Raw genomic sequence first — 14,051 nt, forward strand, 5'->3', positions numbered from 1 at the left:
GCATCCTCCACATTCAAGAAAAAATAAAATGCATAGTTATTTGGTCAGCTTATCTATTCATAATTCGATGTCTTCGCCGGTATCCAGGAGAACTAGAGGTTGTGCGTGGGCTGCAACAATCTACAAACCGCCTGGGAGGTGAAAGTCCAACAATGATACTAGAAGATTGATAGTGAAGTCGAGCTTAAATCCAACACTGTAGCCCTATTCGCAGGTGGGCAAAGACCTCCGCTGATAGATAGATTGTGTCTCGCTGGCCCTCCAGTATACCCATGCGTCTTTGACTTGTCCCGTTGAGTTATCTCCTCATTTCAGGGATGGAGAAATGTTGTAGACTCCCTAACTGTATGCCTTGTGAGGTCCCCCCGTATTGCATTTGATCGGAATGAAGACATGGAGTCAGTCCGGCGGAACTCCAGTTGAGCCAAAAAGGCTTTTCTGTATCTTGGAAGAAGCACGATCTGGCGCCTAGAGTTTTGAAGAGGTATTTGCTGGAATCTTCGGTAGAAACACAGGTCAGGCCAGGGAATCATGCTAAACTGGGTTGTCATTTTTAGCAGAAATCGATGTTCGCTGCTCATTTTGCAAACGGTTGGAGGATTTTATTTAAATAATAGCTCAGGAATAGCTGTCATATATGTTTTGTGCACTCCGCGATCCGTCCTCCAGCTTTCTTCTGGTTTTGGTTTCAGTATAGAGGCTGAGCCCGGATGGAATCTGAAGTTTAGTTAGTTGCTCGTATAAAAATGCGTCAGTAAGACATAAAAAAGATATTTTAATTGCTTTTCGCATTGTTGCCTAGAGGCAGTCGTCAACGACTGAAATATTGGTCTTCGTTCCCCTTTATCGACCTTCACCTTTTGCCGATGCTTCAGTCAACTAAATAATCGATTCATCACGTAATTAAACAAACTTAAAAGCAAAGTTTGAACTGAACCGACTCCTTGTTCATTATTCATCAGACGAGAGGACTGATAGGCAGTACAGATAGATATCACAGATGGACAGCACAATGCCGTCCATTAACGACGACAACAGGCCCGATGGCGACAGCATACCCCCTTCGCCTTCATTTAAGGGGAACCTGGATCGCTTCATCTATGACTCTCCGCCCAAGAAAGCCCTCTTCGTGCAGCAGACACAGAGCTTAGGGGCAGGGCGCACGTTGAAGCGAACGTTCTCCAACAACGATGAGGTGGAGGTGGATGCAGTAGTAGTTTCTCAAGCAAGCACGCGCATAACCCGCTCCGTCTCCCGCGCTTCCGCAGGCCTGCTCTCGCCGTCGCCGCAAAAGAAAAGTCGATCTGAACCCTCCTCACCATCCCGTAGAACCTCCGGCCGCCAAACACCCAATACCAGCACCACCACAATCGCTGCTAGCAGAGCTCCCTTCGTATCAACTCCTAACCTCAGGTCCCCCGTATCTCCAGTATGCAACCTCCGCGACACCATTCCACACAACCTCGTCCTCCTCTTCATAGGCGTTAACCCAGGCATCATGACCGGGCAAACAGGCCATGTCTACGCCCACCCTTCCAACCTCTACTGGAAACTCCTCTATTCCTCTGGCATAACCGATTACCGCCACCCTCCCTCCGATACCTACCGGCTACCGGAGCTGTATAGCGTCGGCAACACGAACATCGTTGCCAGACCCACGAAGGATGCTAGCCAGCTATCGAGGAAAGAGATGGATGACGGAGTACCGGTGCTGGAGAGGAAAGTGAGAGAGAAGAGGCCAGAGGCTGTTTGTCTTGTTGGCAAGGGCATTTGGGAGGCGGTGTGGAGGGTTCGGAGGGGGAGGGCGATTAAGAAGGAGGAGTTTAGGTACGGATGGCAGGATGAGGGGGAGAGGATGGGGAAGACGAAGGGGTGGAAGGGAGCTAGGGTGTTTGTAGCTACGACCACGAGTGGGTTGGCGGCTGGGATGACCATGGCGGAGAAGCAGGCCGTGTGGGATGAGCTGGGTGAGTGGGTGAAGAGGAGGAGGGGTGAGAGGGAGAAAGAAGGGATTCCGAAGGTGACGGCTGTAGATGAAGGTGATGAGGGGGATTGATGATTGCGGGTGTGATTCTGTGCTCATTCATTTGGAAATAGGGGTTCTTGGTGTTTTGGCTCTATTTTTATTTTTATTTTTCATATATGTTGTGCAGTCCGCTTGGTGACCTTGCTTCTTGATGGCGTCGTGAATGTATGGAGGACAATTCTCAGTAGGGTGTTTACAAAATAACATACAAGGCCTTGTTTTGCTATAAAGTTATATACACATTCTCAGAAGGAGTATCAGTCCAGACATATGCAAAGCGGATGCCCCTCAAAAGTAGAATACCGTTTATGTCACCCTCCACCTACCGCAATGCCTTCTCCATATCATGCTAGTTCATCATCACCACTACTCGCATCTTCAGGCATATGAAGAGGGAGACCCCTAGTGTCAGTAGTTCCGGCCCCCCCTTGGCCCCTGTCTTCAAACCAACCTTCCAAATCTACATGAATCCTCAACTCCTTCTCAACAAGCACATTCCACACTTTCCTCAGCTCGTCCGGTCCCATTACCTCTCGTAGTCCCCGCTCCCGGAACGCAAGCATCACCAACTCCTTCGCCCACGGACAAGAACGTATCCCACGGTATAGGACCGCTCGTGCACGACCCCACTCTGACAGCGCAAGTTCGAAAAGTAGGTAGAGTTTCCAGGTGGATGCGCTGAATTGTCCGGAAGGAGTGGTGACGGCTGATTCAAAAGCAGCACGGGCGGAATGGACAGTCGACCCCGCTGAGACACCTCGATGGAGTTCGGTGTATATAGAAAAGAGATGAGAGATTAGTGTCGATTTTGTCGAAAATCTCGTTGTTGAATTCTTGTCGTCGTCGTCACCAATCCATGTTGTTGGGTGGGTATGTTGGCGCAGCAGGGAGCGGACGCGGTCTTCGATCCGGAAGCGAGATTCGTTCCAAGTAAAGAGGCTGAGGAATAAGGTGTTTTGCGGAAAGCGGGAAATACTATCTGTTAGCTCCGAGCGAAGGAGAGCGGGCTTGTATATCTTGGTTGAAGTTGCATGGTGATACAAAAGCTTCGCTTTCGCCTGGAGGAGCAGTTCTCCGAATTCCGTGTTTTCTAGCCGATGTTCAACGAGCCGGGAATGACTGGTGCCGTAAACGTTCATAGCAGCGTCAATGTCGAGTCTCGTAGCCAAATAGAGCAACAATGCGAGGCACTCTACGGCACTGACAAACACGTTAGGTTTGCGAGAGGTGAGACCATGCTCCCGAATTTCAGTGAGGATCTGGGTAGAATGTCAGCAATTTTCAGAAAATACTGTTAGGCATGCTTACCCTTTGAGTCTTGAGTAATCCACCAGGCTTAATATCTGTGGTGGATTTCACGTCATCGGCAAAGGCGCGTGGATCTATAGTGCCGCTAAAAACTGCAAGTAACAATCGAAGCGCTTTGTCGTTGTTATGGTCGGCGAGAATCTCCCACAGCCAAGTTCGCCATAAGAGTATGCTGCCTACTTTATCCTCTTCCTTGAAACTGTCGCTCATCGATAAGGCTGTGGTCCAAACATGCTCCGCTGCCGTTATCTGACCACCGCGACATTCAATCAGAGCGTAGGCATTATATAGCCGCAGGTTCGCGGAACGTTTCTTCAGAAGATTCTTCGCATATTTTTTTGCCTCCTCAGCACTGGAAAGGAATTCAAGGGCAACAGTAAACTCTGCAAGATCATCTTGCTCAGGCAAACGATTCACCAAGTGTCGCAGTGTTCTCTTAACCCATTCCCCGTCAAGAGGGCTGTGATCATTCAAATACGTGCTCTGCCAGGTTCGAAGTTCTGAAAACCAGGCTTCATTGCCAAACAATGTGTCCGAATTGTTTAAAAAGGTGGGGAGGGGAAATGCGTTTAGTTGGTCTTGCACAGTATCTTGTCCGCCATGGACCATATCCGAGAACCACCTCGACGATTGATCATCGAAATCATCTAGCAAATTGTTACGAATAAATGGATCTCTGCGCCATTCGGTGAGAATGCCTGATTTCCTAGATGTTGCTAGAGGAGGGAGTCCACAGAACATCATGAAAGCACCGATCAGTAAATCGGGTGTATGGGAGAATGGAATAAGAAAATCACTGATATCCGAGGACAATATCACTCGGTATGGGTCGTCTTCTTGAACATCGTCCAAGGAGCGAGCCGGCAGGCGCGAATGGCGAATTTTCCATCGTTCAGATTGCTCCCAGGATTCAAATATCGACCTTTGATCTATTTCCCGGCTAGTAGGGTCTGACTTGGGATCAGGAGCTGCACTGGCCCCACTGTCCCAGCCTTTTGCCCCAATTTCACCTATTCTCGGTATCTCACTGTCCCAAAATTCACAAAAGGCAGGTATCGCAGTCGCGGGGTCTTTTGATATATCAAATGATGTGGGATGGAAGAAATTAAATTCCAAAACTGCTTGCCATAGACCGACAGCATGCTCCACATATCCCGCCTCTCGCATAAAGCGACTTAGTCGCAGGATAAGATAAACGTTGATGATGTTGAGCTCTGTGCCGCCTTTGCGCAATCCATTGATCTTCAAACAGTCGATGAAAATCGACCGGCATTGCTCGTAGGTAAAATTAACAAAACGGGTTTGCTGAAAGTCCAAATATTTAATCCAAAGGTTCATGTAATCCGGGTTCGCTTGTAGAATGGTCTTCCACTTGTTCGAGAGCGTTTTGGTGTCATATAACGTTGCCGCTTCCTCCATCATACCAAGAAGGAGACGATCTCGACGAGCTTCCCGTGGCAATTTATTCAATGCTTTCTCGTATATTGATATTTTAATATCAGCAACGCTCCTTTTCTCTGCCGTAGTAAGTCTGCGCAGCCCGTCACTAGTAGCAACTCCAACCAACGAGTTCTGGTGTTCAATGAGCTGCAGCCAGCCTTCAACGTCATCCGGGTGTTCTGTGACTCTTCTGGATAAATCGGCATTGCGACGGCGGGCATTTTCATCATCAGAAACTAAATCTGAGTCTGAAACAGCTTCCAAGCCCTCGGGAGGTTCCTTGGATGGTTTAACTTTGCCTTCGATTGATCTGTAGTCAGTACCATTGTCCTCGGGTGATGATCCCCTGGGGTGCATATCCCCGCGAAGTCTCCTACGTTTGCTAGACACATCGGAAGTTAATGGCAAGAAATCTCTCTGAGCGTCAATAGACGAGGTATGCTCCGAGTCTGGCCTGACTCGAAATTTCGCCTCTCGTTTTGGCTTCTTTCGAAGGAATTCTCTATATTGTTGCTTTGGACTATCATAAACAGCCGTACTGTGTCTGATTATCACGGTATTTCCATCCTCATTGTCGCGATCAATCCTGTAACCTGGTGGCAATCCAATAACACTCCCTGACCCCGAGCGGAAATATTGTGGAACACTGTAACGATTTATACTGCCGTATTCCACATTGTATTTATCACCCTGTCTATCTATTATGAATAATTCCTGCTCGTCGCGTTTATTTGGCCATTGCTGGGTGCGTTCACGCCGCTCTATTTTGGAGGAGTAAACCGTGTTGCTATCCCTAGGATGCTGCCCACGACAGTGATCTGGTACATCCTTCCGCGAACGAGAATGATCTCTACGTCGTGAATGTCTAGACTCATGTCTAGACCGTTCATGTCTGCTGGAAACTGTTCCCCTTCCATGTTCAGAGCTGACATCTGCGGTCGCCGCAGTTGGTCGGAAGCTCGCGAACTTCGGGACTGGCTTCTTTTCCTGAAACAGTATAAATTAACCTGCATTCTGGTGTAAATATAAATCCTATTTGCGAAATACGCACCTTTGAGTTCCCTGAATCCATATCCAAGAAGCGCCCATAGCTGTCTGTGTCTTTGCCCCGAAGGCCGAGCCGAGTTGTATATCACGGTCGGATGCACTTGCTGTTTAGGGAAATAAAGCCTCGGGAAAAACTTCCGTTTTGGTCACAGAATTTTTGCGGCAACTCCAAATATTATATTTAATTTTGCACCAGATAGGTTTTGATTCCACCATCACAACCGCCCCGGAGGAATTTCCACGACAGCTAGCAGACGGCCTTCGGAGTTATTATATGACATTTAGTATGTTACTGGACATGGCCTTTTCCCCCTAAAACTTCAAAATCTCCCTGAACGGTTAATCACAATGGCGTCCTCGCTCGCCGCGCAGCTATCGCAAATAGCTGCAACCTCGACGCACCAGCTTGATTTGAAAGCCCAACGGGTTGCCCACTCGAAATCTTTGCTGTTCGAACAGAGGGATGCGGTATCTCAGAGCTTTGATACTATTTACCAAATATGTCATGAAGGATTCCAGGAATTATGTGCGCTTGATTCAAGATTTGTGAGATTCCGGCGTACGATATTCAGCGAACAGAGCAAGTCAGAGGATAGGCTTGAAATGAATGCAGAACAAAATCAAGAGCTGGATACTGTGTTGGAGGAATTTCTGGCACTTGTCGGTAGCCGTCTTCTACTTCAACCAGCCATCAAGGCGGTGGAGTGGCTGGTTCGTCGATTCGGGTATGTTTGCAATCCCTATGCCTCACTCACTCTGCTGGAGCGAGTCTTAACTAACATGAATCATTCAGAGTTCACGAGCACAATACCGCCTTCGTCTTACTCACATTTCTTCCGTACCATACAACTGATTTGTTCAAAGTACTTCTTTCGATTTTACCCGAAAACCTCCCACCGGCTTTCAAAGTTTTAAACCCTTATAGACGGAGTTTGACCCTCCCACCTCGGCATCCGATTGTCCATAGCGCCTCAACGAATAAACTTTTTTTCTCTTCCCTAAATAATTATGTTTTGCAGGTCAGCAAGGCTCAGGCACATTATCAAGGGCTTCTATCATTTTGGGCTGGCGTTGTAACGGAAGCTCTGGCCAACATGCTGGACTCCGCGAGCTCTGGAAGACGAGAGGTGGAAAGAAGGAATAAGGAGGATGTTTTGCTTCAGATCCTTCCGGTATTGCATAGCGGATTTGGACTCACAAAAGCCCCCGAAATTATCATCGGTTGTTACATGCTCTGTGTTGTTATCGCAAAGAAGACCTCGCTGGAGGATACCGTGTTGGACGGACTCTTGGAGGCTGTCGCTGGAACCTGGACCCAGGAGACTCGATTGGCAGCAATGACATGTTTATCCGTCCTAGCGCAACACAAAAGTTCCCAGGAACTTCCCCGGAATGTTGTCAAGTCTATCATTTGTTTCGAAAACTCCCTCGATTTGATTTCTGAACTCTGCGCACGATCCTCGGTGACTGGATTACTTCTTGGTTTGATACATGGATGCACCAAGGATATTAGTGAGCAGAAAGATCTGGCTCCGTTGAAATTCGTGAACAACATTATACAGCGTGACATTTTAGAGCCAGAAGCTCTAATTCAGGCAATGGTTATTGTTCTTCGAGCAGCCAACGATGTACAAAAATCCGGCCGTATGGTCGAAGAAAGCCGGACAATTCTCTCGGAAATTATCCAGCACTTTACTGAGTCCGAGTCTTTGGCCCCTTTACTCCAAAATGCTATTCAGGAATCGAGCATTGATATTAACGCATTAGAGATGGGTCTTGAGACGGTTATTGAAAGTAATCAAATTCTAATGACCATCGAAGATGTCGAAATGGAAGACGTTGCGGACACCGGTGAAAAGGAAGATATGTTTGCTAAGTCCCTGGAGGGAATCCCCAAATCTACCAAACAGGCTTCCTTTCTTGAAGGACCACATTCGGCGATTTATGGTCAACTGGCGCACACATTTGTACTTGCGATTGGGAACAAGGAAAAGCTATTGCAATTTATTGATTTGCCCATTTTAAACCGGGGTTCAGCTCTTCAGGATACTCTGTATCTCTCTTTCCTCATGCGCTTTTGCTCTGGGCCATACTCGCCGGCAAGCAGAGCAGCAGCTGTCCAACTTATGGCAGACTGCCTCACTGAGAATGCCTCTAGCTGCATTGACATGCAAGCAACTCTACCATATATAATCTCAGCGCTCTGTGATCCGTCCGAGAGGGTTCGAAGAGAAGCAGCCAGCCTGCTTGCCGCTTTTGGACGCAGTTGCGCAAAAATCAAGAAGGAGGACGAGCACAAGCCCCAGCGCTGCTGGGGCTACAATACTCTCTACGGGAAGACCGAGCGATCTAAATCTCTTCGGTGGTTATCTCCACGAGACGTATATAGAGTTGCCCATCGTGCCTTATTGCCTGCATTAGAGGAATACGTACTGGAGCCGGCCCAGATAAGAAACGTGTTGGAGAGCGCAATTCGTGGGACATCTGCTTCTGGCGCCGACAATACTAAGACTCTGGATTCTGAACTAAAAAAGACAGTTCGACTAGACTTATTTATTTTCTTGTGTTCCCATACGATTATCACCCCCCTTTATGCAGTAAAACTTCGTTTGCTCAAAATTCTCAACCGTCTTGGGAAAGTTGGTTCTACTTCTCGTACAGAGGAACTTTCTCCTCTTCTTGACCAATGGAAGCTCTTAACCGATGACGACATAGTGAAAATCGCCAATACAGAACAAGTGGATGTCCATGAGTTGGAAGAGCAGGTCCTTGACACTGTTTCTGGAAAGCGCAAGAACGCAGTTGATATTCTCCTCTCATCCGTTACGTCTCAATCTAACACTTTAAGGCCGGCCTTTGCACACGCTGTTTTCAAGCGCCTCAACGAGATCTGGCCATCACTTACAGAGGACAGTGAGGTCAGTGCTGCCGATACTTTCCTCCAAATGGCTCTAGGGCTCTCTGCTGGAAATGAAGGACTATCGAATCTGTGCAGAGACCTCCTTCGGACAGTCGATCTCTCTGGCCCTATCCTTAATCACTTCCTTTACAAGATCTCTACCGCCGTAATTGACACGGAGCCGCAAGCACCTGCGGCGAAGCGACGGCGGACTAGTCAGAATAATATGGTTGCAATGACCACGAGAGATCCGAAGGAGTTAAGTCAGATTATCGGAAAGGTCACATTTATCCTGGAACTTATTGATGGGTCAAATCCGGAAAATTATCCTCAGCTCTTAGGGGGACTTTTCCAAACTCTTGCTGCCGTGCACCACTTGAAACTACAGCTTCAGGCAGAAATGAGCTACCTACTCAGTCTTGTTCTCGGTATCATGCTTGCTATTATTAACAAAGCGAAATTGTTGCCCAAACATAACCTGGATACCTCAGTCATTCGTGCGGACATGATCATCGATTGCATTCGCACATCCCAGAGCCCGCAAGTTCAAAACACGGCTTTATTGTTAGTAGCAGGGTTGGCTACAATATCCCCAGAAATTATCCTCCATAGCGTAATGCCAATATTTACGTTCATGGGTTCCAACGTTCTGAAAAAGGATGATGAATACTCAGCTCTTGTCATCGACCAGGTATGTTGTGACCTTCGTACTTAATTTCTTATTAGAAGCATCTAACAAACTACGGTTAGACAATCGATCAAGTGGTTCCTCCACTTATACAATCATTGCGTAATCAAAAGAGGGACGTAGTGTCCGGTACCTCAGAACTTCTTCTCAGCTTTACTGCTGCATTTGAGCATATTCCATCACATCGCAGGTTGAGACTTTTTGAAGCATTGATTACGAAACTGGGTGCCGGGGATTTCCTTTTCGCCGTGTTCGCAATGCTTGCAAATCGATACGGAACGGATCGGGATGTAGTAGGGTTGATGACTTCCCTTGCAGCTAACACTGGTGTAGAACTACAGCTTAACGTGAGTTACACGGCATGTTTGGCTCGTGTTGTATTATTCTTCTGCTAACTTTCGCATTGCAGTCATATACTAAGTACCTGGACCTTGTTGCGGACGCGTTACTTCCTAAGCCGAATTTGTCCCGCACGCTTCTTGGGGTTGGTGGCGAGGATGGCCGAGATCCGCCCAGAATAGCGGCTGATCTGCTGCAAGCGTTATCCCACCTTCTGCAAAGCACATCACTGAAAACTCAAATGACGAAGATTTTCACTTCTGATGATGCCGATGTGGCCCCTATCCACAACCTTTTCTCTCGCATCTTGGAGCAATTGCTCGCTCTGTCTGACACCGTTCGAGCCAATAAACCAGTTAGCAAAGCCTGCGGTGATGCCTTGGGATCCCTCCTAGGGACTTTGTCATTGATTGACTTCCTCGATACCATCGAAGTTCTACTTCGACGGCCCGATGATGACCTGCGCAGAAGAGTATTGAGACTACTAGAGAGCAGATTAAACCAGAGCCACGAGAGAGATTCCGCCTCTCAATCCAGGGTTTTGGCGTTTCTACCTACCCTTGTCGGTATACTTGAGAGCTCTCATGATGTTCTCTTGAAACATGCCTCCGTTGCTTGTATTGATAAGATAGCGGAGAAATACGGAAAGAAAGATCCAACATCCGTAGTAGAAGCAGCTAAAGTGGTTGCTGGCGAGAATTGTATTGGCCAACCCGATGACCGCATCCGTGTGATTGGAATCTTATATCTTGCTTCTGTGACGGAAGTTGTTGGCGAAGCGATTATTCCAGTCCTCCCTGCGGTCTTTTCACGAGCCTTTGGGCTCCTAAAGGGTTGCCTGGAGTCCAACAAGAAAAATGCAGAATTGCATGACGCAATTTACTCCCTTATCAGTGCCCTTATTACGCATGTTCCGTGGATGATATCCGATGACCATCTCAACAATATCCTTTGCCTATCTTTCAAATCAGCAGCTGCAAATCTTCCCGAAGACTCCAACGAGAACCGCCACGAAGCATTGAACCTTCTTGCAAGGCGTCTTGATGTTAGCGAACTCTTTAAAGCCGTCGAATCCAATTGGTCGTTTGCTGTGTCCGAGGGACCTCAGGTAAGCTGATTTTTCCAATTCCTCCTACGTTTTTGGAATTAATTTACTCATCATGTTGCAGGCTATCGGTGAGGTACTGGAGGTTACAAGCCTCGCTATTGAAAAGAACCCAAAATCGTCAACCGTCAAAAATGTCCCCACTTTGACCAAACTATTGGAGAAAGCTCTCGATATTCGTCGTACACAGTTCTCTCAGCCAACAAAGAGCAGTTACGGAGAGGATGACGTTAATGACATCGAAAGCCAAGTGAACGATATGGGGATCAAAATGATTTACAAACTAAATGACACCGTCTTCCGCCCATTGTTTGTCCAGTTAACGGAGTGGGCAGCGGGCGGGCTTCCTAAATCGGATGGCTCAGGAAGGCTCCTGAGACTTACCACTTTCTACAAGTTCCTCGGGGCTTTTTTTGGCACTCTCCAGGTAACGTACACTCAATCCTTGCAATTTGCATGATCTGTATGGAACTAATGTTCAACCCCCCATTCTAGTCTATTGTTACTAGCTATTCCAGCTACATTATTGAGAGTACAGTTGAAATCCTAAAGACCGCACGATGCAACGACAAGGACTCTAGAGGGCTATGGCTAGCCACTATGCGTATGCTTCGCAGCTCTTTTGAGCACGATCAAGATGGTAAGCAAGATGCCCCCCCACAAAAAAAAATTCCTTGTTTCCACAGCTGATAAATTTTAATATGACAACCTCACTAACAACCGCGAGCAGAATTCTGGCAATCCCCCACCCATCTAGCAGCCATATCCGGCCCTCTGGTCACGCAACTCTCCCACTCTACCAACCAATCAAGCCTCAAACTCATCACCGCCGAAGCCATCCCCACCATCGTCGAACTCGCCGCCGCGGCGGATTCACCGGACAACCACAAGGAACTCAACTCTGCAATCATGAAACTCATGCGTCCCGGTGTTAGTAGCACGGGTAGAAACGGTGGCGACAATCCGTACACTCGCCTTGCTGCTGTAAAGTGCGAGTTCAGCCTGACAGAGCGCCTGGGTGAAGAGTGGCTAGCATTACTACCTGAGATGCTGCCGTACATCAGTGAGCTGATGGAAGATGATGACGAGAACGTTGAGAAGGAGGTGAGGAGGTGGGTTTTGGCTATTGAGGAGGTGTTGGGCGAGAAATTGGATGATATGTTGGTATAAAAAAAAAGGGAAGGAAAAATGAAATTTCGTTGTTACGGCTTTTTTTTTCTTGGTGCATCTCTGCGCTTTAGTTTGGTTCAATTGCATTTGTTGGTCATTCTATAATTGCAGAACGCAGTTTCATGTTGTATATACGCATGATATAAATATTAGACATAGATTCAAATATCCTACTCTGCTTGCCTAGTTGCTGCAAATTGCCTATTGCTATCTTCATCAGGGAATTCTTCGCATGATTTTCAAAGAGAACATCATCGTTCACAGGGGTATAATGTAGGAAATCAGCAGTTTATCCTCTCAACTGTGGCGTCTTTACAAATTATCTGAGCCAAAAATGTGATAGGTAGGGCCTGTACCCGCCCAGCGATCATCCGTGTGAAAGTGAAAGAGAATGTCTTCCCAAAGTCGAATTATTCTTGCAGTCTCACCAGCCATGCCTCGACAAGTTAACAGGACAACCCAGAAAGCCTAGATAGGAGGTGGATTCAAATCGAGACCATCAACTGTCAACTTGAAAGCGTCGTTCCTCGAATAGCTCCCCGCAACATCCAAATCCAACCTGCCCCTTTCACAGTCCTCAAAATCGACTTCTGTAATTAGGATGTGGCTGCTGTCATCACCATCATCGCCATCAGACACATTCCAGATTGGGCCCGCTAGCACATTTCCCATAGGGCCAACTATGCAAGAGCCGCCGCCGGACAAGTAAGTGTCAGAGGACAGTGACGATGTGGAGGCTGCCCCCTTCTTGGTATCCGCTGTATGATCTGGCCATGTAATTTCGTGCTCGTCTTCCGTTATAATAGATTTTCTACGGCATTTTGTGGGGTCGGGGACCGACGGGGGATCCGGATGTGGTTCGGAAGGAGAGGTCATTATTGACTGCGTCGGTGATGAAAGAGTGGCGAATGGATCGGCATCTTGTTCCGTTACTCCCACTCCATCGACGGCTGTGCTATTGGTATGATACTCCGCTCCGGGGGATGGGTGGATCCCACCGCCCGTTTCAGGGAGGTTTTCCTGGGTAATCTTGGTAGTCTTGGGTGCGTTAGGATCATTGCATGGCCACACAATCTCATGTGATCCTTCTAGGGTAGTCATCGAAGGTTGTCGTCGCCGTCGTATTGATCGAAAACTGGTCGATGGCTTGGCTTCAATTGTGTGGTGGCTTGCGACATTAGTATGTCCCTGACCCGCTGTGATCCACGAAGGAAGCTGGCTTTTCCGAACACATTGGTTGGCGCTCAACACAACAGTTCTCCCTTCAAACGCCACTGTGCGCATCAATGGCAGCCAGGTATCACGCGCGTCTGCAGTTGGGGCGAGGTAGAGGTTCACATTCTGGGAATAGAGACTCTGTCGTAGCAGGGGCATGCAGTTCTCCCAGCATATGGCAGCTGCTAGCGTCAGTTTCACCCCGTTAATCTCGGTGGTAACGGCCTTCAGGGTTGACGGGGATCCTTGTGCCCATACCAGCCGCTCGCTACCAGTAGGCATCACCTTTCTTCGTTTCCCCAACGTCCCTCGCTTGGAATCCACGTAGACGACGGCACAGTACAAACTCCCACCGGCTCTCTCAATCAAGCCAACAATGAGCAGAACTCCCGTCTCCCGCGCGACCCGTTCTAGATACTCCCTCGTACCATCGCCCCGGTAATTCTTCCCCTTCGCAACTGGAAGAGTCCTTTCAATCCAGTCATCTCCAGCACCAACAGGGGTATCCCCAAGGTCAACTGCAGCGTGAAAGTAGTGTAGATACTGCTCGCGGCCAATAGGGTCTCGAGCCCCAACGGAGGCACCAAAGGTGCAAGTTCGCGGATAACCACCCAAATATGCTTCTGGGAAAAGCAGGACGTGGGCTCCACGGGACATAGCAAGGCGCGTAGTGCATTCTAAGGCTTGGAGGGTATCAGACAAGGTGTCCCGAGTGCGCGATTGCGCGACTGCGACGGTTAATTTCTGCGGCATGATTGCTCACTTAGGCGACTCAGTTCGGCTGAGTAGCGGGTGGGTGGCCCACGAGTAAACT

The 14,051-nt window shown here is 48.1% G+C and overlaps 4 protein-coding genes across 4 annotated transcripts; 2 read left to right on the forward strand and 2 right to left on the reverse strand.

Moving 5' to 3' along the window:
• Positions 1-858: 858 nt before the first annotated feature.
• BDBG_05233 (TDG/mug DNA glycosylase) lies at positions 859-2,495 on the forward strand. The gene has a single exon (XM_002624418.2). The coding sequence runs from the start codon at positions 1,001-1,003 to the stop codon at positions 2,054-2,056; it is 1,056 nt and encodes a 351-aa protein (XP_002624464.2). The 5' UTR covers positions 859-1,000; the 3' UTR covers positions 2,057-2,495.
• On the reverse strand, positions 1,964-5,983 carry BDBG_05234 (uncharacterized protein). Its single transcript, XM_002624419.2, has 3 exons — positions 5,826-5,983; positions 3,335-5,761; positions 1,964-3,285 (listed from the first exon to the last, which is right to left on the reverse strand). The coding sequence occupies exons 1-3, from the start codon at positions 5,844-5,846 to the stop codon at positions 2,371-2,373; spliced, it is 3,363 nt and encodes a 1,120-aa protein (XP_002624465.1). The 5' UTR covers positions 5,847-5,983; the 3' UTR covers positions 1,964-2,370.
• Positions 5,984-6,023: 40 nt separating this feature from the next.
• On the forward strand, positions 6,024-12,427 carry BDBG_05235 (U3 small nucleolar RNA-associated protein 10). Its single transcript, XM_031722046.1, has 7 exons — positions 6,024-6,546; positions 6,615-9,411; positions 9,471-9,755; positions 9,818-10,855; positions 10,917-11,279; positions 11,348-11,492; positions 11,583-12,427. The coding sequence occupies exons 1-7, from the start codon at positions 6,170-6,172 to the stop codon at positions 12,020-12,022; spliced, it is 5,445 nt and encodes a 1,814-aa protein (XP_031578835.1). The 5' UTR covers positions 6,024-6,169; the 3' UTR covers positions 12,023-12,427.
• A 63-nt stretch (positions 12,428-12,490) lies between these two features.
• BDBG_05236 (nitrilase) lies at positions 12,491-13,990 on the reverse strand (the record flags this gene model as incomplete). Its single annotated transcript, XM_002624421.2, has 1 exon — positions 12,491-13,990. One exon carries the CDS (start codon positions 13,988-13,990, stop codon positions 12,491-12,493), a length of 1,500 nt encoding a protein of 499 aa, XP_002624467.1.
• Positions 13,991-14,051: the final 61 nt, after the last annotated feature.

Source organism: Blastomyces gilchristii (assembly GCF_000003855.2).
Source record: "Blastomyces gilchristii SLH14081 genomic scaffold supercont1.10, whole genome shotgun sequence".
NCBI classification, from domain to species: Eukaryota; Fungi; Ascomycota; class Eurotiomycetes; order Onygenales; family Ajellomycetaceae; genus Blastomyces; species Blastomyces gilchristii.

What these genes read in the sequence shown, in the direction of transcription:
- BDBG_05234 (XM_002624419.2), bottom strand. Translation starts at nt 5,846, where the DNA reads ATGGATTCAGGGAACTCAAAG. An exon ending in TGGATTCAGGGAACTCAAAG is followed by an intron (nt 5,762 to 5,825) that starts GTGCGTATTTCG and finishes ATACTGTTTCAG; the next exon opens with GAAAAGAAGCCAGTCCCGAA. An exon ending in GATTACTCAAGACTCAAAGG is followed by an intron (nt 3,286 to 3,334) that starts GTAAGCATGCCT and finishes CATTCTACCCAG; the next exon opens with ATCCTCACTGAAATTCGGGA.
- BDBG_05235 (XM_031722046.1), top strand. Translation starts at nt 6,170, where the DNA reads ATGGCGTCCTCGCTCGCCGCGCAGCTATCGCAAATAGCTGCAACCTCG. An exon ending in CTGTGTCCGAGGGACCTCAG is followed by an intron (nt 10,856 to 10,916) that starts GTAAGCTGATTT and finishes ATCATGTTGCAG; the next exon opens with GCTATCGGTGAGGTACTGGA. An exon ending in CTTTTTTTGGCACTCTCCAG is followed by an intron (nt 11,280 to 11,347) that starts GTAACGTACACT and finishes CCCCCATTCTAG; the next exon opens with TCTATTGTTACTAGCTATTC.
- BDBG_05233 (XM_002624418.2), top strand. Translation starts at nt 1,001, where the DNA reads ATGGACAGCACAATGCCGTCCATTAACGACGACAACAGGCCCGATGGC.